At 40.1% G+C, this 22,926-nt stretch overlaps 1 protein-coding gene and 1 long non-coding RNA gene across 7 annotated transcripts in view; one reads left to right on the top strand and one right to left on the bottom strand.

The window, feature by feature from the left end:
- LOC121515081 overlaps window positions 1-3,186 on the top strand; it is an 8,268-nt gene extending 5,082 nt beyond the window's left edge. Inside the window, exon 2 of the long non-coding RNA XR_005992354.1 lies at window positions 2,863-3,186. This is a non-coding gene — a long non-coding RNA (uncharacterized LOC121515081). The remainder of the gene's footprint in view (window positions 1-2,862) is intronic.
- LOC121515077 (transmembrane and coiled-coil domain protein 3-like) overlaps window positions 1-22,848 on the bottom strand; it is a 25,313-nt gene extending 2,465 nt beyond the window's left edge. The window contains exons 1-5 of one of the 6 annotated variants that reach the window (XM_041795658.1): window positions 22,622-22,848; window positions 15,380-15,478; window positions 13,597-13,695; window positions 3,705-4,678; window positions 3,315-3,450 (exon numbers count right to left, since the gene is read on the bottom strand). In XM_041795658.1, the coding sequence (XP_041651592.1) occupies window positions 3,315-3,450; window positions 3,705-4,678; window positions 13,597-13,662 (1,176 nt within the window). In that variant the 5' untranslated portion in view covers window positions 13,663-13,695; window positions 15,380-15,478; window positions 22,622-22,848. Of the gene's footprint in view, window positions 1-3,314; window positions 3,451-3,704; window positions 4,679-9,063; window positions 12,308-13,596; window positions 13,696-15,379; window positions 15,479-22,570 lie in introns of those variants that run through there. The other 5 variants (XM_041795661.1, XM_041795659.1, XM_041795656.1 and 2 more) reach the window with 5 other exon arrangements.
- Window positions 22,849-22,926: the final 78 nt, after the last annotated feature.

The following is a 22,926-nucleotide window of genomic DNA, read 5'->3' as shown; positions in this document are numbered from 1 at the left end:
ATAGGGTCCTTACAGCCTCTGTTTCACTAAATGTTTACAGCTAAAAATTGTCGTTTCAAAGGTGATCTAATAGTACTTTAGAGCACCCTGGTCACCTGCTTTCAGCACAATGTAACTTTGGCAGCGGGCTGTATCTCTCACAAGAAGAGTATATGACTTCACTACACTAGTTCACGCACCATCCTTCAGCTAAAAGAAGCCAGTTAGCCCTTCTCAGTATGGTTTGATTTAACTGCTGAGGCTAAGAGTTGGAAGAGGATGGGGAGCGAAGAGGCAAAGAGAGAGTACAAAAGTGCTTCAAAACCAATTATTACTTGCTTGGAATGTGGACCTTGTAACAAATTTTACTATCAATTTCACTCAAAGTGTCCTTACTTCATAACTCCTCATGTGTCGCTGGAGACATGAATGAGGGTACCTTGAAAGGAAGTTCATTGGCTAAAGGAGACAATGATGATGGAAGGATAATACCGGACAGCGTTAAAAAGAACCTAAGTGACGAAGCTGGAAAAGATTAAACTGATACCAAATTTCATCCATCCATACTGCTTATTTTATTCAGTTGGGGTAAGGCTGGGACTGATTCCAGTTGTCACTAGGCTAGAGACAGGCAACACCCAACACTTGTCACCAGCCAATCTGAGCGTACTGAAGAGAGGGCGAACTAATGGGGACTCAACTAGGAGCCTTCTTTGCCCTGTAAAATATCATGATTTATCATTATACACCTTACTTAGAGGGCTCTTCTTTATATGACTATGGATGTTACTTCTGGTTATATAGAAGGGGTAAATGGTAATGGACTGGAGCTTGTATATTTCTTTTCTAGTCATCTGACTACTCAAAGCGCTTTTATACCACATGTCACACCCATTCACACCACATTCAAGCACTGATGGAGAATTGGCCATCAGTATTAGTTAATCACATTCAATCACACCCATAAAACATTGGAAGCAAACTGGGGTTGAGAGTCTTGCCCTGGCACACATCACGTGTGTGCAGGAGCTGGGGATCAGACCTTCAACCTTTCGATTGCAAGACGACTGACACCACCTACTGAACCACACCTGCCTAAAACATGTTTTCCTAGTGACTAATTATGGTGGCTAACCACCAAGAATGGTCGTTTGGAAAAGAATTACCCACTTAACTGAGCAAAAACACTGATTTATTTTTTAAAATCAGATGCCCAACTAAATTATATTGTAAATTCTAAGTTCTGTTTTCTCTAATGTCTGGTACCTGCACCATTTGGGGATTTACTAATAACCAGACAAAGCTATATTTATGTCTTTGACAGTGGTGTTTTAAACATGCTGCTCTGGGTCTGACTGCATCAAGGATTTAATTTACCACAAATTAATCCATAATTCCACTTGAAGAGGTGACCAGCATGAATCATCGATGTCAGCAAAAACACATTTTTTAAAGACAGACTGTTTAGTGAAATAATCAGAATTTAAGTCCCTCCACAGACTAAGATGTTTGATTATCCTTTTTAAGTATCCATGTTAATATTTATGCTGAGCTTTAACTAAGCTTGTGGTCAAATAGAAAGTTGTGAGCCATGGCTGCTTGTGTGTTTGTGCAGACTTTACATACACTTTAAAATATGGTGCATGATTAGCCACCACTTAATAGAACAGCAAATGACTGGGATGAAAAAGTTCAAATATGCTGATGTCAGATTTTTAGCTTCTGATGTTTTAAAGTACATGTTACATCTCGTCAAACAAAACTCCCCAGAGTTTATAAAAAAGTGAATTCTAAAGAAGTGTCTTTTTGCTTCAGTCTGAATGTGATCTGCTGTTGGCAGCTTCAGCTGATTCGTTTCATCCATGCCACTACTAGTTCTCCCTGTCAGTCATGGACATTGTGTTCTTTAGACAACCGTTTTCCATGGATGCATTTCCTGCTTTGTCAGTTTTATCCCATACATCCATCTGTCATCTTCTCTGTGTCCTGTCTGTCATATGTGGTATGAACTCATTTGTACGCCAGGGAAGAGCTGTTGCTATGTGTCATGTACCATGACGAATATCAGTCTTAATGCAGCAAATTATAATCAATAATTATCCTCAGATTAATTCACACAAAACCAGTAGGTCTTCTGATAAAGTAAGGATTTGTATGCTTAAACATTTGAAAGATAAAAGTAAAAAAACTGTTTGTCCTTGGTTTCATTAACTACCTAATGTTAATTGACTATAATGGCCTCAAAAACTGCTTTTAGACAAGCTAAGACCATTAGTTTGTTCTATTTTGCTAAAAGATGTTTTATATTCTTAAGAAATACTGCACTGCTTCACTGTAGTGGTAATTTTGACAGCTATTTTAAATTCAGTTTTAGTAAAATATTTATTAGTTTTAATCACATTTTAGTCAGTTTTTTAAACTTATAGACTCTGTCTAGAGTTGGTCGACGACAGCTTGAAAACCTTTCATCTGGTTTTAGTCCATAATTATTACACTTAAGCCAAAACTTTTAATCAGAACTTTTTTTCTCTTTAAACTGATTTCATAAGCCAAATTGTGAAATTAATATTACTTGTAGAACACTCATAATAATGCAATGTCTGACTGTGTTTTTGACTGATAATATGCACAAGATATAGAAATAGCATGTATTTTAAATATCTGACAGTCTAACACTAACACTGTAGTCTGGGTCTACTTGAAAAGAGTTTTTATCATCTAAGATATGGATCTCAGCAGAAGTTTGAGCAGGAAGACTGTTTCTTACTCATTCATTACTCTCTCTTCTTCCATTCTTGCAGCTAATCTGATTCTGCCACAACCTCATTTGACCAATCATCATGCACCCGTCATATCTTAAATCCGTCATTCTCTCATTCACAGTCAGCCTATTGTTCCAGTGTCGACGCTGCAACCCTCCTCCACCCCAGCCACCTCTATTCCAGTTCATCAGCGTCTAGTCCAGATTCTCACACATCTGCTTTTCTCATCCTGCATACCATAGTCTCCTCCTCCACCCCAGCCACCTCATTGATCCTGCATCCCTCATCAACACCACTGTTAGACTGCTTTGGGGGGTATCCTTTTCCTGCTGTCGGCCTCACTACCCCTTCAAGTACATGAAGTCATCACGATGGAGTCTAACTGCCAAAGACATTGCACATTTCTTTCTAATCAAATTTGTAAAATAAATTATTGTTAAACTCACATTAAGTCTCTACTGATTAATTTTTTTTAGCTTGTTTTAGTTCTTCCTGCACCATGGAAAAAGGCTGTCAACAAACATATTTAAGTTGTATTTTAGTAGACAAAATTAACACTACTCTGTTATATACCTGTATGTCCCGGGCTCTTTCATGAGCCTGGTACGCCACCCTCTCCTCGATACTGGCCAGTTCCTGCTTCAGATTGGACATCTCATGTTGGTGAAGCTCTGTCAGGTCATTTAGCTGGTCCTCCAAACGTTCATACCTGGCCAACAATTACAGAAATATTGGCAAAAACGTCATCTTTAAAGTCTGGGCTTAGTATGTCAGGTGCATGGGCTGCTGTTAATTGTAAAGATTTACAGATAATATTTAGTAAGAGTGACTCCAAAGTGCGCTGTTCTTGTACAGATTTCCACATGATTAACATGTGGAAATGATTAGCGTCTTTTCTCAACACGCCATCATCATCCAAAGGTCTGTTTTATGTAAAAATGATATAAAGGATTAAAACCTTACCTGTATCTCTCCTCTTGTAGTGATTGGCTCACGATACCAAACTCTCTCTTGAACTGACTCTTCAGCTCCTCCATGTCCTCCTCCAGCTGGCTCTGTGCCTCCCTGATCTCCCTCACCTCCTCCAGGCTCAGGGCCAGTCTGCTCTGGCTGTCTCCTCCAGCCTGCTGCTGGCCCTGGCCCGCCCCCTGAGCCTGCCCTGCTGGGTTCCCATTACTCTCAGCTGAAATGGATGCACTCCCTGAGGAGCACTCATCATCGCTGGGGTACTTGGGCTTTCCCACCATGGAGGTGCTGCTGCTCAGGCCTTTCCCTGTGCTGTCAGTGGGCAGCTGTGAGGACGAGTCCAGGCTATTTTTGAGGTGGGCGATGTTGTCTGCGCTGCCAAACTTGTTCCTGATGAGGTTGGCGAACTCTCTAGGTTTGCTGAAGAAGAAAGGAGGAGAGAGGGAGACGCCTGGTCCGATGGTTTTGATCTTGTCCATGGTCGGGTGTCGGCCTGAGCCCGTCATGTCCTTCAGCAGCTCTCGGGGAGACTCCCTGGGGATGGTGCTGTGTTTGACAGTGGACTTATGATGAGACGGGCTATGGTGGACCTCATTATCCTTCATCTTTTTGTGATACTGCTCAAGCTTCTTCTGCATCTGGGCGATGTTTTGAGCCGACTTCTGGTTCTTCTTCTCAAACACCTGCTTGATGCGTCCCACCTGCTGCTTGTCAGCGCTGTTCACCAGCTTCAGGTACTCGGCTACGTTCTCCTCCTTCGCCGTCTGCTCGATCTTCAGCTGCTCCGTGACTTTCAGGATCTTCTGCTGCAGGTTGTCCAAGCAGGACCGACTCCGCTGGACCTCGCAGCCCAGAGCAGGATGGTGAGGTCGATCAGATCCATCGCATAGATCCAGTTCCAGATTGTTCTCTGAGGAGCCTCGACGCATTGACCCTGACAGGCTCAGGAAACTGCCCTCGGTACTCCGGTCCTGTTAGGAGCAGAAAGTGAGATCAGATTTAGATACTGTATCAGAAATAGAGCACCAGAAGGGATTTTTTGATCCTGGGATATTTATGAGCAAAACAAGTCATGTGGAAAATATTAAAAAACAGCCTGCATCTCTGGTTTTATGCATTATAAACTAGTGCCTAAAGGATTTTAGTTAATATCAGAAAGGTTTCTTTTCTTCCTTAAGAATTATAGCGAAATGTTTCTTAATTAAAGCTCCTGTGAAGAGTTTTTGTATGGCATTAAAACATTGTAAAAATCTGATGACACCCTACTAAATACAAGGCAAAACAGACTATTGGATGAAAGTTAAATTGGTTCTTATTTTATATGCCTGAGTAGGGGTGGGTAAAAATATCGATTAATCGATGCATTGCAATACCCCCCCCAAATTCAATATTGATTCAGCAAATCCTCTGAATCGATTCACCTCCTGGCCAGTGGGGGTCGCTGTGCGTGTGATTCGCGTTGTATTGACGGAGGCCGCACTCAACCAAACAACAACCAACCATAACCATGTGATGTGAGGTTTATCACAATTTCCAAGAGGACAGAAATATTATTTAAGTTTACATGCACTTTACTTTTTCTGTGTTTATACAGAACTGTCATGTTTTTTACTTTTGTACTCCATATGCACAGATAAGTTATTATTGTGCAAATTTTTATTTTCAGATGTTTTATTGCTCAAAAATGTGAGGTGACTTACCAAATATGTTCACATGGGCATAAAAATAATTATTAAAAAATTGTCAGCAGGTTATTTGTGTATTTCTACTTCTTACTGAATCGACATTGTAGCATTTAAATCATTATTGAATCAAATCACAATCTAAAGAATCGAAATCGAATTGAATCATGAGGTTCTTAACAATACCCAGCCCTATGCCTGAGACACATAAAAAACAGCCTAATAAAGAAACAGCCTTTTAAAATGTTAATCACTTACATCAAACAATAGGAGCCAAAAGTAGATCAGGCCTCGTGAGAAGTTAAAAATACTGTTGTACTTTTTGTCGAAATCAATTTACACAGTTTGTATTTTTCTGATTTTTAACCGTTTAGCAATGCATTTTTCTCTGCTGGGTGCTGCTTTTCTGTTCGTGCCACCATGAGACCATCTGGGTGTGGATGTAATGCTCTTATTTGACAAATCTGTTGCATGCTAGAAGCCAGATTATAATCCTGTTTGTTTATTGTAAAGCACTGATGACACAGATGACAAATTTCAGTTAACAGCTATTAAAGTGTGAGGAAGAATTGGAGCGTGCATATCAAATGTAGGTCAGAGAAAATGTCACACAAAGCACAGGAAATCCCTTTTCCAGACATTGTCCTGCATTTAAACAGAGAATTATTATTTCCCTGAAAGAGAGTCAATATTTGAGGCAGTCTCAGAATGTATGTCCGTAGTTCAGTGTTGAATTGTCTGCTGCAGATTTGAGGAAGTGGCACTGAATAAATAAGGTTTGAGTAAGCAAGTTTAACTTCAGCTGGGAGGAAACTGAGACACAGTCGAGATAAGAGGACTTAACATGGTTACAGGGCTGCGCTTCTAAAACAGAGGTGTCACTTTGAGTGCTACAGCACAGCACAGTAACAATGAGCAAATAAGAAACTGAATCTTGCAAGTTGATCGTCGTCCAACACCGGCACACTGTTAGGGAGGTGTAAGCTGATAATGCAAAGTGTAGTACAAAAAGCACTATGTGCTGCACAAAGCTGCACTAATCCTTCACAAAAGTAACACTGCTAGTTTGGGGCAAATAAACAGACCACAGCTAACTCAGGCAGACTTAAGGCTAAATCCTGATTAAGATTTCCACACAGCCACGTAATGGTTACATATTGCAAGACAAGTACCTTTACAGTGCTGCAGACTTCACTGCACACTGAAACTCTTCAACATGTGACTTTAAAGTGAAACTCAATGGTAGCATGTAAAAACAAAAACACATTCAGCATGGTTACTCCTGTTTCAGATTAGCAGGATTTCAGATATCCAGTTGCATGTACATTCCCATTTTCTTCTCTAACTGTGACCTCATACTTAATGAACCAGTTTAACTTGTTTGTGAAGGCGACAGAGAGCAGGAATTGTGTGTGTCATCGCTGCAAACAACATTTATTTCAAAAACACACACCATAGTGTCAAATAGAAACAGCCTTGATTTTAGATTGTCTGTGGCATGGTAATCTCTGCCTGTCCCTCCTTCAGCACTTTGGCCCTGGTTCAATATCTCAGTAGCTGCTGTAAAGACTTCCATTACCTTGTCCAAGTTGGTTGTGTTTTGGAGGCTTTTTGTCTCCTGTGAGTCTGTTTGTTCCTTTGTTTGCAGGATTACAGAAATCTACTATCCCATTTTTCATGAAGTGTGGTGGACAGCTGTAGACATGCAGGGCTAGCACACATTTTACATTGGACCAGACCAAGGTTATAATAGTTTTGGATTTTTCATTAGTTTCTATTGTATTTCGTTTTCACTTTCTGTGTTCGATTTCAGTTTAGTTTTGACTGCTGGTTTGTTAGTTAAGTTTTGTTTTTTATTTTCAAAAAATGCTTAGTTTTAGTTCAGTTTTGATTACTTTTAGTGTTAGTTTTTTTATAAATAGATGTTGGGACTGAGTGAGCCTAATACTTTTTAAAAAACATATTCAAACAGGCCACTCTTCACTCATCATTTTATTTACTTAATGATGATGTTTGAATACAACTCCAGACATAAAACTACCACTGTGTGAAGTCTTAACCAATTAAATCAGGCAATTTTACACTCCGCAGACTTGTGTGTGGGTTCCAGTCAGTACAGTCAAGACTGAAACTAAGGATATTTTGTCTCCATTTTTATTTTATTTTAGTTTTGTAAGTGCACTATACAGTTTTAGTTAGTTTTGTTGTTTTTTTGGTAAAGCTTAGTTTTTATCTAGTTTCAGTTAACTAAAATGATTGTTGAATTTTAGTTTTAGTTATGTAGTTAGTTTTAGTTAACTATAACAACTTTGGACCAGACTAGAACTGAGTCACAGACATGTCATATGAATTGAATACAGATGTAAGTCACATTTAAGGAATGATGATTGCCAAATCATAATAGCCGTGCTCTCATCAATCACAGACACAGATTCAATGGCAGCATCCAAGGCATCCCCAAATTCCTGGATCTTTTTTTTTTGGCTAGAAGACACTCAGTCCCAATGCTTAAGCCTCCTCAGTCAGCAAGTGAAAGCCCCCACAAGGACATCTACAGTCTCTGCAAGGATCATAGCATCATCAGTAAGGTCCAGGTCAGTAACCGGACAACGCCAAATGACTCTACAGTTTCCTAGTAGCTACCAACATTTCACTCCAGTTAGGTTGAGATGTAAGGTGGTAGTTTCCCAATGGGAAGTCTTAATAATCTATCAAAAACAATGTCTGTCAATGTCTTGATATTTATGACTCCAGATGAGGCTGCCACTGATGGGATGCCAACAATAGTCAATCAGAGTGAGCAGACTGGGCAGCATCACCAACTAGATGTTGTGTACTTTACAGCTCATAATATTCATATCATATTAGTTGATCTTCTCAAGTCATATTTGATCCTCAAAAACTCCTGCTGGGGAAATACATTAGCTACTTGAGGGAGAGAGAGAAAGAGAAACGTCATATGCTGTAAGTATGACTTGAACGCACCAGCTAGGGGAATCCTGCATGCGTCACTGAACTTACACGGGCATCAAAGCGAGCTGTGCAGAGGCCTGTACTGTAGTGACACAAATACTAAATTAGACGACACATAAAAGTAAAAGTTGAGGAGAAAGTGACCCTGTTTACCTCTCACGGTGTGTGACGCCATTTTGCTATCACGTCATTCCGACCGACTCAGGTTGCTTGGATCTTACACAAAATCCCGAGTTGGAGTCCCGAGTTCAAGGGCCGTTCTATTGCACTTTTCTGATTAGGATGTCAGATTTATCCGAGTTCAGAGAACATTCGAACGCAGCATAAAAGCTTGTCAAACTTCTAAAGTACGCATACTTTCTACATTTGTCTTTATTCTAATGGTTACATGATATAAAAGTAGTCCATCTTGTCACTGATTGGATTGTTTGCCTCTGTGTGCCATATTGAGGTATCACCTAAGGGAACTTTAAAATGGTTTTAAAATGCATTCTTTTATTGTTATTCTACTGCACATACTTAAAGCATACTCATTATGTATATTGTGTAACTAGAGAATGCCATGGTTCTGTCTCTAAGCATGTCTGGGGTGTTTCAGCCTCCGTCCTTGTCCCAGCGTCTCCCCCTCTCTGGCATCTGTCTTTCTTCAACACAGCACTCTTTGTTTGCAGAGAATAAAAGCACACTTTGTCATGTCCTACCTCTGCTCAGAGCAGGACTCTGATGAGTGAGCTGCTGCATATGGATCCACTGGTCTGACGTATAGCCTGAGGAACCCTGTGTCCAATCACAACCCTGCTCCTTCCAGTGATATTTCATGTCAAACTGTTGGGTTCACACTTACACTGCCTTAAGGTCAAACCTGTTTGAAGTAGGAAAGAAAGAGGAGCCTGGTATCCCCCCTATCTAAAAGGAACCGTTAAAAAGACTTGTGTGTAGGTTGCTTGTGTTCCTCAGACTTTTAAGTTTTGAAATGACAAACAAAGAGCTGCCTGTTCTACCAGACAGCTTAGCCTGCATGCTATTTCTGCAGCCCTGGAACAAGGCTAGCACCTCCAGCGCTTTCTCACTCAACTCTGAGACTTTCAATACCTCTTCTGCAGAAAACACAGATCACAGAAGTGTAGGATTATTGCTTCAAGGTGCTGTGATATTAGGATGAGTGTGTGGCATAGATCAAGCAGTGACCTGGCAACCACTGATGGATCACTGCTGAGGCCTGCAGGAAGAGCGCAGCCTGACAGGAGTGGGGGGATGTTTGGAAAGAATATCGATTCTGCTTCTATATTCACACTCATGCACCTGGAGGAGACGACGTCAACCAAAATGTATTACCCAGCTGTACGGCCTTTTCTTATAAAAACAGGACCGTTTTTGGCAGGATGAGGCCTGATTCATGGGAGTAGCTCACGCAATCCGGATAACACAATCCAGATGTTGCACCCATACTAGAACCCCTAAAATAAGCATGACATCTGACAACATCCTGATAAGAAATTCAATAACAATTTCAAATTTAATCAGCCTATTTCCACCAGCACCACCGCTCCGGCTGCTACTCATGATTTCTACCCACGCTGACTAACTGCTGGAGCAATCTGAGGGTCTCTCTGGATGAGTGGCTCTGCTAAATGAATTAGCTTCACACTGATGAAAATGTCCTCCCAAATCTGCTGAGGAGCTGGCCTACTTTTCACTCCGTTTCTCCCAAACACTTATGCAGGCATTCTCCAGGGGTTGTTGAGGTAGGAGGGTGAAACGGGGTGAGGGCTTAAGGTTTTTAAGGGGATGGCTGGAGATGACGAGGGAGGGGGTCAAGGCCCAGTTACAGGGGGAAAGCTGCTTGAACGCGGCAGATGGCTGCAGGAAAAAACTGTTTGGTGAACTTTACTCAAGGGATTCAAATAATGAAAACTTTTTAAACTTATTTCATCCTGTGGAAAAACAAGCTATTTAAATCTCTTCACGCATCATTAATCTATTCTGAAGCTGTTAATATTCTACCTTTTTTTTTTTTATAAATCTATGAAATCTATGAATTAATGCATGTTCATACACTATGAAACACTGACATTGTTAAAAGGTCGTCATATAGGAAATGTTGACTACTATTAGCTAATCTAGAGGCATGCATAGAGGTAAAACTGAGCAGGACCCTAAACCTTCTGGCAATCAAAGCACCAACCTGTCAGTCAAGTTGCCATGCCCAAATGTATGCATGAATGCCTTAATCTTGGTACGCACTAAAAAGTTTTAAAATCCCAGCCATTTCAAATAAAAGAAACCCCACACATTTAGCAGATTTAACCATATTGTTCTTGTACGGAGTGGTGTGCAATGATATGATAAGCTCAGCACACCACATGCTATCAAATTCATTCCCCACCAACCAGAGTCTCCATGCCCTAAACTCAAAATCTTACACAATATGTGATTTTAGGGTACAAGCTAAATGTGGCTAGCTGTTAGCTAAGTTCAGTCCAGCTCCCTCCCTTGTCAATTTGATTGCAGTATGTATTACAGTTAACATGTTACTGCCACAAATCAACAATTTTGTCTTCCATATTTGACATCAGTTAAACTTTATGCTTCAGGATCATTGCTGTGGCTGTGTTTGTTGTGCTTCCTCCTTCTGTCAGTTTAATCTTGGTTGGCTATTGTTCCATCCTGCATCACAATCCTGCTCATCTCTGCTTGGCTGTCCTACATGTTCCCCTCTACTTATGATAGTTGATTATGTTTGATATTTATGATTTCAATCTTTAATCTTTACACACCACACACTGCAGATAAATCTATCAAAATAAACTTCAGAACCACACAAAAGTTGGGCTTTTGCTGACTTTGGTCGTTAGTGGTGAATACAGCCAAATATTGGCTCAACTATCTTGTAGTGTGTGCCAGGCTGGACAAAGGGGCTGTCAGAGGAGTTTACAACATAACGGGTGGCAAAGACCTCAGGGGGGTGTGAGGCTCTGTCTGCTCTGAGATTATCATAATCAGATTTGCTCATATTAATGATAAAAATTGGGTGGACACACTAAATGAGTTTATACAGTGGTCTTTCAGGGAGAAAAGGTGTGTTTAGGCCTGTAATGTTGATTTTTGTCACAAAAATAGTCAAATTTATGTTTATTTTGACAGTGTGTCCTGTCCCGGAGAGGGGCCTCAACTGGGTTTTACCAATATGACCTTTGCCCTCGCCGATCCAAACCTAGCCATTCTGATTTGCTTTTCCATCACCAGTTTGGCCATGCAGGGCTACACAGACCCGCACCAATAATGATTCTGCTCTGCGGTTGTGCCGAGTCAAACTAAGTAGAGCCAAGCTGCTCAGTGTAATGGAAAAGCCCCAGAACTTATCTTAGAATGTAGATGAGGGGGGGCTCCAAGGAATTAACTCTGGGATCCAATGGTATGGGGGTTAGGTCTCATGCCCATGGACCAGCCTTTATTCCCTGATCAGGGCTTCTTTTCTGCCTATCATTACAGATTCTCTCCTCCAAAATTCCTCTCAAAGAAAAGTAATAAAAGGTCAAAACTAAGACTCCTGTCACACAAGTACAGCATTAATTGCATTATACACACACACACACCATACACTTTGTTAGATGTACCTAATGAACTGCTAATTAATGTTAATATTTTATCAGCCAATCACATGGCAGCAACCGATGCATTGAGATATGCTGACATGGTCAAGACGGCCTGCTGAGGTCCAAAGTGAGCATCAGAATGGGGAATAAAGGTGATTTAATTGACTTTGAACATGCCATTGTTTTTGGTGGTCTGGCAAGCTTTCAAGTCGTTCATACCAAATTCTGCCTCTAACATCTGACTGTCTCAGCAGAAACTGAGACTCATTACACCAGGCAACGTTTAAGTAATCTTCATTTGTCCAGTTTCGGTGACCTGTATCCTGCTGTTTTAAGCTGACAGGAGTGACACGGTGAGGTCTTCTGCTGCTGAAGTTTTTTTTTTTTTTTTTTTTTTTGTGGTGTATTCAGAGATGCTCTTCTGCATACCTCAGTTGCAATGAGAGGATATTTGAGTTATTGCTGCCTTTCCTCTCACCTCAGCTGCCAGCAAGGCATTTTGGTCCACAGATTTGCTGCTTACTGGATGTTTTCCAGATTTGGGACCATTCTTTGTAAGACATAAAAGTGGCTGAGCATGAAAATAAAAGAAGGTCAGCAGATTCTGAAATACTCAAACCAGCCTGCCTGGCACCAACAACCATGGCACGTTCAAAGCCACTTCCCCACTGTGATGCTCACTTTGAACTTCAGCTGGCCATCTTAACCATGTCTACATGCCTAAAAGCATTGGTTGCTGTTTCTGGGTTTCAAAGCTGTGCTGTCTTTGAGGTCCATCTGTTTGTTCATATGCTTCCAATCTGCTTCATTACTGTCCATGTGCAAAATGCTGTCTTTAGAAATTAAGAAGCCAGACGTACACCCACTCTATTTTGAGTCATTGATATTAGTGTGTCAGTAGAGCAGAAGAAGAGACAGAAAGAGAGAGAGGGAGAGACTTAGAGAAACCAAAACATGAGATATGACAAGAGGAGACGAACAAAAGGAGGATGCTCTCCTAAATAAAAACATCCCTATCAGTAATTCCCCAAAAATAGTCTGTGCCCCCAGGATTCCTTCCTAACACCTCAGCCCTGCATGAGCCCCCTGTCCCCCCACGCTGTCCTACATTAGCGCCCAGCGTCTGTCCAACATCATGACCCATTTAATAAGCCCTGACCTCGCATAAAGATCCCCCTGCATTAGCCTCAATCTTGACCAAACAAGGGAGAGCTGTATGCAGCTCTGCAGGAGAAATCCAAATCCCAAATCTTAGGGCTACATTGCAGGGGGGGGGGGGCAGATCTGAATTGCAGATGCTGCTTATCTTGCACTGCAGTGTGTGCTCTCTCTTGGATCAATGATCTAGTTAGTGATTCAATTTTTCATGCAAAAGCAGACCTCGTGCTTTTCTGCCCACTGCAGCACCAGAAGAAATAAACAAGCATGCACTTTTTCCCAAACTACAGCGAGGGAAAGCACATCTCATATGCTGCAGATATAATCATGCGTTAGATTATGCAGATACTGACCCTGTTTCTTGCTAAACTCTCCGGCCCTCTCTGTTAGAGGGGGGCATTATAAAACCACACACATTTTCTGATGCTAACAGGAAGGCATTGTCCCCACTACGAGGAAGTAATGTTTGTAAGTACTCACAATCGCAGCTGTGATCTCGGGTGAAACCACGGACTCACAATGAAGGGTTAGGTCATGAAGTAACATTCAGCTTCAAGCACAGGTGTTAAATGGGGTTATCTGAAAGAGTCGGAGCAGTATTAAAAGGCTGTGGTGTATGTGGGGGACATAGGGTGGTGCTTATTTAGCCTTCTTTCTATCATGGCCTCTGTGCACCCCCAAATACACACACACACATAAGGGGCAATCGAGCTGGCATCCTCACTGAGATGGAACAAAACCGTCCCTTCAGTAGAGAACAGAGCCACAGAGGGGAAGAAGCCTGCGGTGCTTATTGGTATTCCCTCCAGCTGATCCTCATGGATACAGACGCTCTCCCACTCTCAGCTCACACAGAGAAATGGGAAGAAAACCACAGAGAGGGGAGGGGGCATATCTTATGACTGTCGTCAAAAAGCTGACCCAACATCTCCTCCTTCTCTTCTGCATTGCACAGCTGCCCTGTGGTCACATTTTGATTGCAACATCATTCTGAACAGAGAGCCTCGTCAAAGCAAAAGAAGCTTAAAAAAAATGAGCAACGGAGTTTGAAGTCTTGAGTTTCCTGAATGACTAATCCCCAGGAGGTCAGTGGAATGAATTGCTTCAGACCTTTTTGTGATTATCTCATAGACGAGCTGGTCCAAGACTAAATCAATAGCCCATTAACACTCCCGCGTCTGCTCGCCCCCGTGGACTGGGAGGGTATTGAATGGGATTCGGTTTAAGACAAACATGCAGCTATATTCAATATGATGACTGGAACAAAGAAATACCAGAGGAAAAAAGAGAGAGTATTAAAGGGGAAGTAGCTGTCACTTAATTATTCACTGTATACTAAGGGTTACTTGCAAGTACCATGATGCAATGCGAGAGAGAACATAGTGTGATACAACAGATAGGATATGTTGTGTTCTGTTAAGTTATGTTGTGTGATGAAATGCAGTGCTAGAGGATATGATACAATATACATGGTACAATACATCACCGTACAATATCACACAGAATGATACAACATTATACAATATATCAATGCAATCTGATGCAACACAGTGCTAGATAGGATATGAAATCATACGAGACCATGCCGTATCATACAATATGAAATAGCAGGATACGATACGATACTAAAAGGAATGGATTGGATAAGATGTGACAGCATGACACAAGGGTACCTAATGCTAAAGGATATAACAAATGCAATGCATGCTGAAGAACACAATACAGTATGATATGCTTTAATACAATACAGTGTAATTCTATAAGGCATTGGTTTCCAACCTGGGGTCCGGGACCCCCCCAGGGTGGGCGCCAAGGATCTTAAGGGGGGCGCAAGGCTTTGTCTGTTCTGAAGCTGCCAAAATTAGATTTGCAAATATTGATTCAAACCATGATAATGCAAGTTTTAAGTTGTTTATATAAGGTCTTTTGTTAAGAAAAGCTTGCAACAGTCTTTTTTTCAGGGTTTTATCAGTGAAACAATTAAAATCTATGTTGATTTTTGATGGAATGTATCACTTTTCCTTCTCTCTTGGGTCCTGGGGGGCTCTGCTTTTCTTGGGTACATGAAGGAGGGGGGCACCAAAGAAAAATGGTTTGGAAACACTGCTATAGGGCACAAAGCAATAAGATTCAATATATTACTGCATGATACAGCACAAACTAACATCATTTGATATAAAACTATATAATACAAAACAATACGACATAATACAATCAGGGTATAAACAGTAAAGCTGACATCAAATTCACAACTTTTTCAGACCTTTTTCAAGACCCTCTCAATAGATTTCAAGACCTCATTTCATCTTCAGTCTCATACCAGCTTCATGGATGACACAGTTATGTGCATGTTTGGTGCAAACTGTAAGATAAAAATGAGATAACAGAGGAAAATGCAGATAGCGTTGGTTGTTGTAGTGTGCAGATAAAGCAGTACTAACATTAACAGACTCTGCGGTAGTATTACACTAAAGCTTTACAGCAAAGCTGCTTTTTATTTGTAAAATCCTATAAAAATGTTACTAAGTATCCACCCCAGCCTTCAGCTCTAACACCTCCTCCAATCACCTCTCAGAGAACTTAGATTTTCCTATCATTTATATGCAAACATCACTCAATCTCATTCAGTAGTTAACCGTGATGATGCACTGATAGCTCAACAGGCCAGAGCTCAAACAAGCATGCAGACTGACGTCAGATCTGGTGGAGTTCTATCAGAATCTCACTTGTGCTTACAGGAAATGTAAAAACAAACCCAGAAAACTAGCCTACAACTTTTTTTGACAAATATAAAATTTGAAAACAGCTACAAAATTCAAGACTATATGATTTTGCATTCAAGACTTTTTAACACTTACTTAAAAGCCTTGATATATCCTAAATTGATGATCAAATTTTAATACTTTGAAGACCCTGCAGACACTTTGTGCTGACAGAGGATACAGTATGATACTCTAATATGATACAGAGAACATCGTATGTTGATTTAACATAGAAATATGTGAAATTACAATGCAGTGGTAATTATGTAGCCCAGTGTTTCTCAAGAGGGGGGTCGCGACCCCCTTGGCGGTCAGGAGACACTGAGAGGGGGTCACGAGGTGTCTTCCCAGAAACAAAGAACTTTTAAAAATGAGTTCAAATTGTATAATTAAACATTTTTTACAAAAATGTATCCATAAAATGAGTTACATTTAAACATTTGGTGAGATTTATGCTGAAATCAAAGTAATGTTTAAAAAAAAACATTTAAATATAAGTCTGCACAGTACTATTTTTGAATGTGCACAGTGGGGGTCCCCCAGTCTCTGGCACCTTTATTTTGGGGAGGGTGGCTGAAAAGTTTGAGACCCCTGGACTAGACTAAAAATGTTAGTCAACTTTTTTCCATGCGGAGGATGACTAGCTAAACTAGACTTTTAATCATAAAAACTCTACTGTGTATATAATCTGTGATATTAAGGGCTGTCAAAAGATTAATATTTTTAATCATGATTAATCCCAAGATATCTGTAGTTAATTGTGATTAATCACACCTTTTTCACATTCTAAAATTCCACTTTTTGCATTTAAAAACTGATTTTGTGTCTTTTTGGATTTTCTACCTTAGACTAATAATAATAATAATAATATCTTGAATTTATATAGCGCCTTTCAAAAAACCCAAGGACGCTTTACAGGAACACATAGACATAGACTAAGAGTAATCAACTTACAGTTTGGATGATGAGCTGCTTTAATGGGTAGATTTAAGACTAACATGGACTTAGCCACAGAAAAGGGAACTTGTTATGGATTGAAATGAAATAAGTTGAACGAAAAAAGGTAAATGTTTGATATCACAGGGTGCAAATGACCTCTAACTTGTCCACTGAGCTGTCTGTGAGTTTTCTGAAGTGAAATGCCAGATTAAGCGGCAGTGGTAGGCATATTTTACATCAGTGTGGCAACAGGGAGATGCTATGATGGCTTTACCAAAGTTTGTTGAAAGGGACATCATAGTATGTGATTAATTGCATAATCGCAGATCATTGTTAATCACAATTAATACAATTAATCTTGACTGCCCTAGTATTAAAACAAGCAGAGATGAGGTGAGATGGCATTCGAGGTATGTCACTATTTTCTTCAATATATTTTAAGCAATTAAAGAATTAAAATGCATTATAGGAGTACTTTACTTTTTTATTTTACAATAAGAGTTATTAGATTAGTTCAAAGAGAATAAATACTCTGACTAAAACTGGACTTAAATGTTTTGACTTTTTGTGAACTAATACTAGACTAAAACTTTAAGAGTGAAAATGACTCAAATGTGACTGAAACTGAAGACAATTTAATCTAAAAGCTAAGACTTGTTTAAAAATAGCTGACAATGTGCGATGTTATGTAAGGTGCTTATTCACTGTAATTTGTGTCAGTTTCACATTTTATCCTTGCTTTCATTTCACCACTGTACAACATCATCTGTCATCTTCTTCTTTGGCCATTTAACCTCCAATCACACTGAACTCCTTAATGACATAAGCACCACCATACGGAGTCATAAAGTAGGGATATTATTAGTCAAACTGGTGGGAAAATCTGCTTACAGTGTCATATTTTAATAAGAAATTCAATATTTAGCACCAGCAATTGTTCCACGACCCAAGATGATGATATTGCCATATTGATATTTTGCCCCACCCTTTCTGTGTGCAGAACAAACATTAAATGCTGCTAATTATACTCTGACGGCTTTGCTGATTGACTTTTGTGGTGAGAGAGAGCAGGGAAAGGACAAATGTGGCACATAAATCTCCAGAGTCCACATCCAGAAAGGGTTAAAGACACTTTTGTGGAAGTGAGCGGCTCCAACGGAGGTGTTGCATCATCTCTGGCCTCTAACCCACTATATCTGCAGCACAATGGCTTTTTCACAAACAAAACTGGTATGTCATTCGCAGCCAACAAGAGAAGGAAAAGCACAATTACACAGCCCAGTGGTGACAAACCGGCCAAATGGTCCGATATGTGCCTCCATTATAGTGTGTTGGTGGTTACACTGTAAGCGCCTAATTGCGTACTTGAGAAGCTGACTCAAATTATTCTTGTATGATTCTTTTGAGGTCTACTCCAAAGGAAAATATATCGATTACATTCATTTATAATACATTTGAATCTGAAAACACAAGCCAAATAGGTTTAAGTTGCAGGATCCCGCTGGTGAGTAGATCCATATCTCATGCAGACTGCAGCTGACAAGAGAGGACAGCCTGAAGGCTCATGCATTTACAAGAAGCAAACAGACCTGCTGCACCAAACCTGACTGACTTTCTGGTTGCACAAGACTGACGTTTGATTTAGCATTCTTCTCCTTGGTGTCACTGTGGCGGAGAGCACCTGTACTCACTGAGCTCCATCAGAAACAACCTTAAGGGGATTTTGCTCGACATCATGCTTGAACAATAGTAATTGGTTGGATGGTTTCTCCTGAAACCTGCCCATGTATGGTTATAAAGTTATTTACAGGGAGTGATTTGTCTAGTCTGTGGCACAATTTGAGAATAAAAGGAGTCATTGAGGATACAAAGAAAATATTGAAAAACCTGACTTTATTTGGAGAACAGGGCTGCCACAATACCACAATCTACTGGTAGTAGAAATCAAATGATAGAAACAAAAAGTTTAAATCCTCAAGTTTTCAAGCAAGCTACCAAGCATCATCTTAGTTTAGAAAGTGCCATCTCTCTTCCTCACTGATTTGGTTAAAAACATTAATGGGATATCTGAAGGTTTTTTTTTTCGTTTAAATTCAGGACTTTTCCATACTATTGTTCATTAAAATAACGGAAACAACACTCGTTTCAAAAACAGCTGAAATCACATGCTACATACTACTACTATTATTACAAAGATAAGCATATATAGTCACTACACTGCATGTGGGCACAACCCACATACTCAGCTCTGCTGCTCATCCCACAAACGCATGTTCCTTACAAATGTGGCCCCATTTAAAAGGGTAATAAACAGGCTTTCCAATGGTATAAAATTTATTGCCAAGAAGCATTGTTACAACAAAGAAATAATGTACCAAACACATATTACATATTTCTGGTCAGAGCTTTGTTGGTTAAGCTAGCACTAAGCTAGCATAAAAATAGCATAATACTATCCAATTAAATACTCAAACCTACACACTGCATACTAAGCCAAGAGTTACAATGTTGCTCCACTATACTTAAAAATTTGTCATTGTTGAATCACCAGACTTTTTCTTTATAAACATTTATTTTTGGTCAAAGCTTCCTTGGCTAAGCTAGCAACAAGCTAGCCCAACCGTCAGTCCCTAAATACTGATATTCATTGTCAATACAAACAACATGTGACTTAATCCTTTAAAAATTTCTGGTTTGATCTTTGTTGGCTAAGCTAGTAACAAGCTAGCATAAAACTACCCTATAAAATGCTCGAACCTGGGTATTGCACAGTAAGCTTGCAGTTACTATGTCGTTCCACCACATTTAAAAGTTTGTAATCGACACAGGACTTTGACTTTTCTATATTTCTGGTTCTAGCCTTCTTGGCTAAGCTAGCAAAAAACTAGCATAACTATCAGTCTGTAAATAGAATTCAACTACAGTTAACACATTATCATACAGCATCAGGTACAATGCTTTTAACACATGAACCAAGCTATCTCGCTACTCATTAGCCTACCTTAAACATTTGGTCCAGTGCAAAAATGGACTTCAAAAACATAGAAGAGATTGTGCACGTTTCTCTACATGGAGGAAGGAACATATTCCACAACTTATTGTGAATCATTGTATTCGTTGTTAGTGATAGCTTTTCAAGCTTTTAAACAATGTATGTACCTCGTTTCTATACTTGTAATCTTTACTGATACACACTGTGTTAACTGTGCATTCTAGGGATGCGCGTGGTTAACCGGTAAAACGGTTAAAATCATTTCGCAAATTAGCCGGCGTGGGATGTACTAGTCGGTTAAACTAATCACCAATCATTTTTTATGAAAACAGGCTTGAAATCCCGGTCTATAACGCTCTTTAAAACTGTAATGAACCTCCCGCCGCTAGAGGCCGCAGTAGCTTCAGTCAATGGCTGCTGCCTTCCTCTCTGGCACTTCACCGGATGTAAACATGAGGAGCTCAGTGGGAGCTAAGCTGTTCACGTGTAGACCGCGGTATGACAATTATTTAAAGTTGTAAATGGAAATAAAGTGGTATGTAGGCTGTTGAGGGTTGAACTCGCGTATAACTACTCACCCGAAGTGAAAAGAGGCCAAATATCAAAGCACAATATTAATCTGCAAAGAGGAACGAAGGCGGGCGGCGCTAGCTTTTAATGTTAGCCACGCTGTAGAGAGTACATCAGGCTAACATCACACCCGCTGATACAATGACCTTGTGAGGAATTTAACAGTTTTCTAGGTTTTTTTTTTCCTCTTTAGATTAGTTGGTTAAACTAAATATAAATAAGCATTTAGCTGAATAGGGAAATAGACACTTAAGACCCGAATATACTCGAGCGTACTGTGAGTGGAGCGGACTCCGCGCGGACTGTCTGCAGTCATCAGAGCTTTCATAGTCGAGCGCACTGCCGCGTAGTAGTTTCCTGTGAAATTTCCTTGAAATCCTACATTTCCCAAAATCCTTGCGCGTTGTTTACATTTTTCCTGTCATGGTGTCCTACACTGATGATGCGGAAGAGGAGCTGCCCCACCTGCTGGCTTTGCAAAGCAATAAAATTAAGAGATGGTGGTATGTACGGCCATTAAATGCCACAAGAGACGAGGAAGGGGAGTATGCCGTGTTGGTGAAGGACATGCGAAGTATTGACGTGGAAAAAAAAGTACAATATGCAGGTCATTGTCACATTTAATGCGGGTTGATGTGAAAAATACATGCCGCGCAGTGTTTTGTGTGACACCAGCATGCGGAGTGGAGTCCGCGCAGTCGTAAAATTTGAGCTTTGCGTGCACGGGCCTTACTGTGTTCCTACCACTGTAGTTGGTGAATTCAAGCAAAACAGGTATTGCAGCTCAAATATCCCTTAATGAAGCGATATCTAATTGAATCGAATCAAAAATCGAATCCAATCGAGACCTTGTGAATCTAAATTGAATTGATTCAATACCCAGCCCTAGCAATCAGGTATTTCTCACAATCACAAAATTGCACACTATGAATTCAAAAAGTGCTACATATTCAATGTGATGTCACATGTACTAGGAATAGTGTGGAGTAAGTGGTTTCAGGCACAGACATACACTGACAGTACCAAAGACATAATTTCAATTCCCTCTTTTCTTCAGAATTAGTAATAAATGTGTAAAAAATGTCAGTATTCACACTGTTTTCCTGTACAGATATTTTTGTATTGAGATCTGTTTAGCGGTATATGAAAATAAGGTTAATGACCAAAAAGGGGGAAGAAATATAATATGACAGGGAAGAACCTTCTATATCTGCCATGATCTGGTGGCATGACCTAGATATCAGTGTGACAAAATGAGTAACATGACTTCTTTAAGCCACACTGCATGTGTCAGAAGAAATGGTCAGGTAAAGTTGGTTTTAAAACTTTCGATGAGTTATAAAGTAAACACAGGAACAAAAGTAAAACCTGAATTACCAAAACTCTGATCTAATAGTCTGATGATACTCAGTAGTTTGTTTAGACTTACTGATTTTGGTCAAATCTGAGGCTTTACTTAGGACTGGGACTGTAATTTATGGGGTAGGTGGCTGGAGGAGGAAAAATATTAGGATCACTTGCAATCAATCCTTTTTCACACAGAGAAATGTAAATGACTGGCCATATGGATGAATCGCCACTCTATACAATCAACAATTTGAACAAAAACAAAGACTAGGTACTTTTATCAAATTATTTGCCTCAAGGAAATAGTCAAGCATCAGTTCATCAAGGTGTTAAATTTGCTCAGAGCTAAAGTTTTAATCAGAGAACAAAAGAGTTGTTTGAGTGTATTTTTTAAGCCATAATCCCACATAATAAACCAAATCTTCCTGTGGAAATATTTCATTGCTATTTTGAATTTGCTGAAAAAAAAAAAACCCAACCATTTATTTAAGCACGGCTGGCGTGTAATGGACAAATTTTCTTCAGAATATGGCATGTTAACGAATTTATACATCAATCAATTAAATGATTAGTCGAGTTGGTCGTATTGTAAATAATCGTTAGTTTCTGCTACCCGTCATAAATCAGGACTTGGTTTTAGTCAGACATAAGTGTTTTTTGCAGTGACAAATAGTGAAGTATCACAAAAACACTACATGTCCAAACACAATGATATTTTCCCCTGCTGTTTGTCTCGCAGGTTCTTTGTTAAGAAGCCATATGTAGCTCTAAAGCGGCGTGTGCAGCTGTTGGTTTCACATGACGTGGACATCAACAGACAACAATGTGTCGCTGTTTGACTTACGTCGTTTATGACACAACGATGCTGCACCTGAAAACATGGGAGAGGACTCACCATCCGGCTGCCGAGGTATTTTTCGACTTCTGATAAACTTCGCACGGACACGGTGGCGCTGGGCATAATAATCCCGGGTTTGAGCACACTAAGCAGCTGGGATTCCTTCAGTGTAGGGCCAGGACGAGTTTAAAACTCTCGCTTTATCTCGTATCCATGTTTTCGTCCCCCCCCTCTGGTCTCTCTCTCTTTCACACACACACTTGCTCACACTCACACTCACTCACTGTCTGCCTTCTTGAACATACAAAAACTGTGAGTGAACCTAAACTCCGCCTCTCTCTCTCTCTCTCAGCCGGTGAGCA

Source organism: Cheilinus undulatus, linkage group 9 (genome assembly GCF_018320785.1).
Source record: "Cheilinus undulatus linkage group 9, ASM1832078v1, whole genome shotgun sequence".
NCBI classification, from domain to species: Eukaryota; Metazoa; Chordata; class Actinopteri; order Labriformes; family Labridae; genus Cheilinus; species Cheilinus undulatus.
This window is presented reverse-complemented; position numbering and strand designations above follow the sequence as displayed.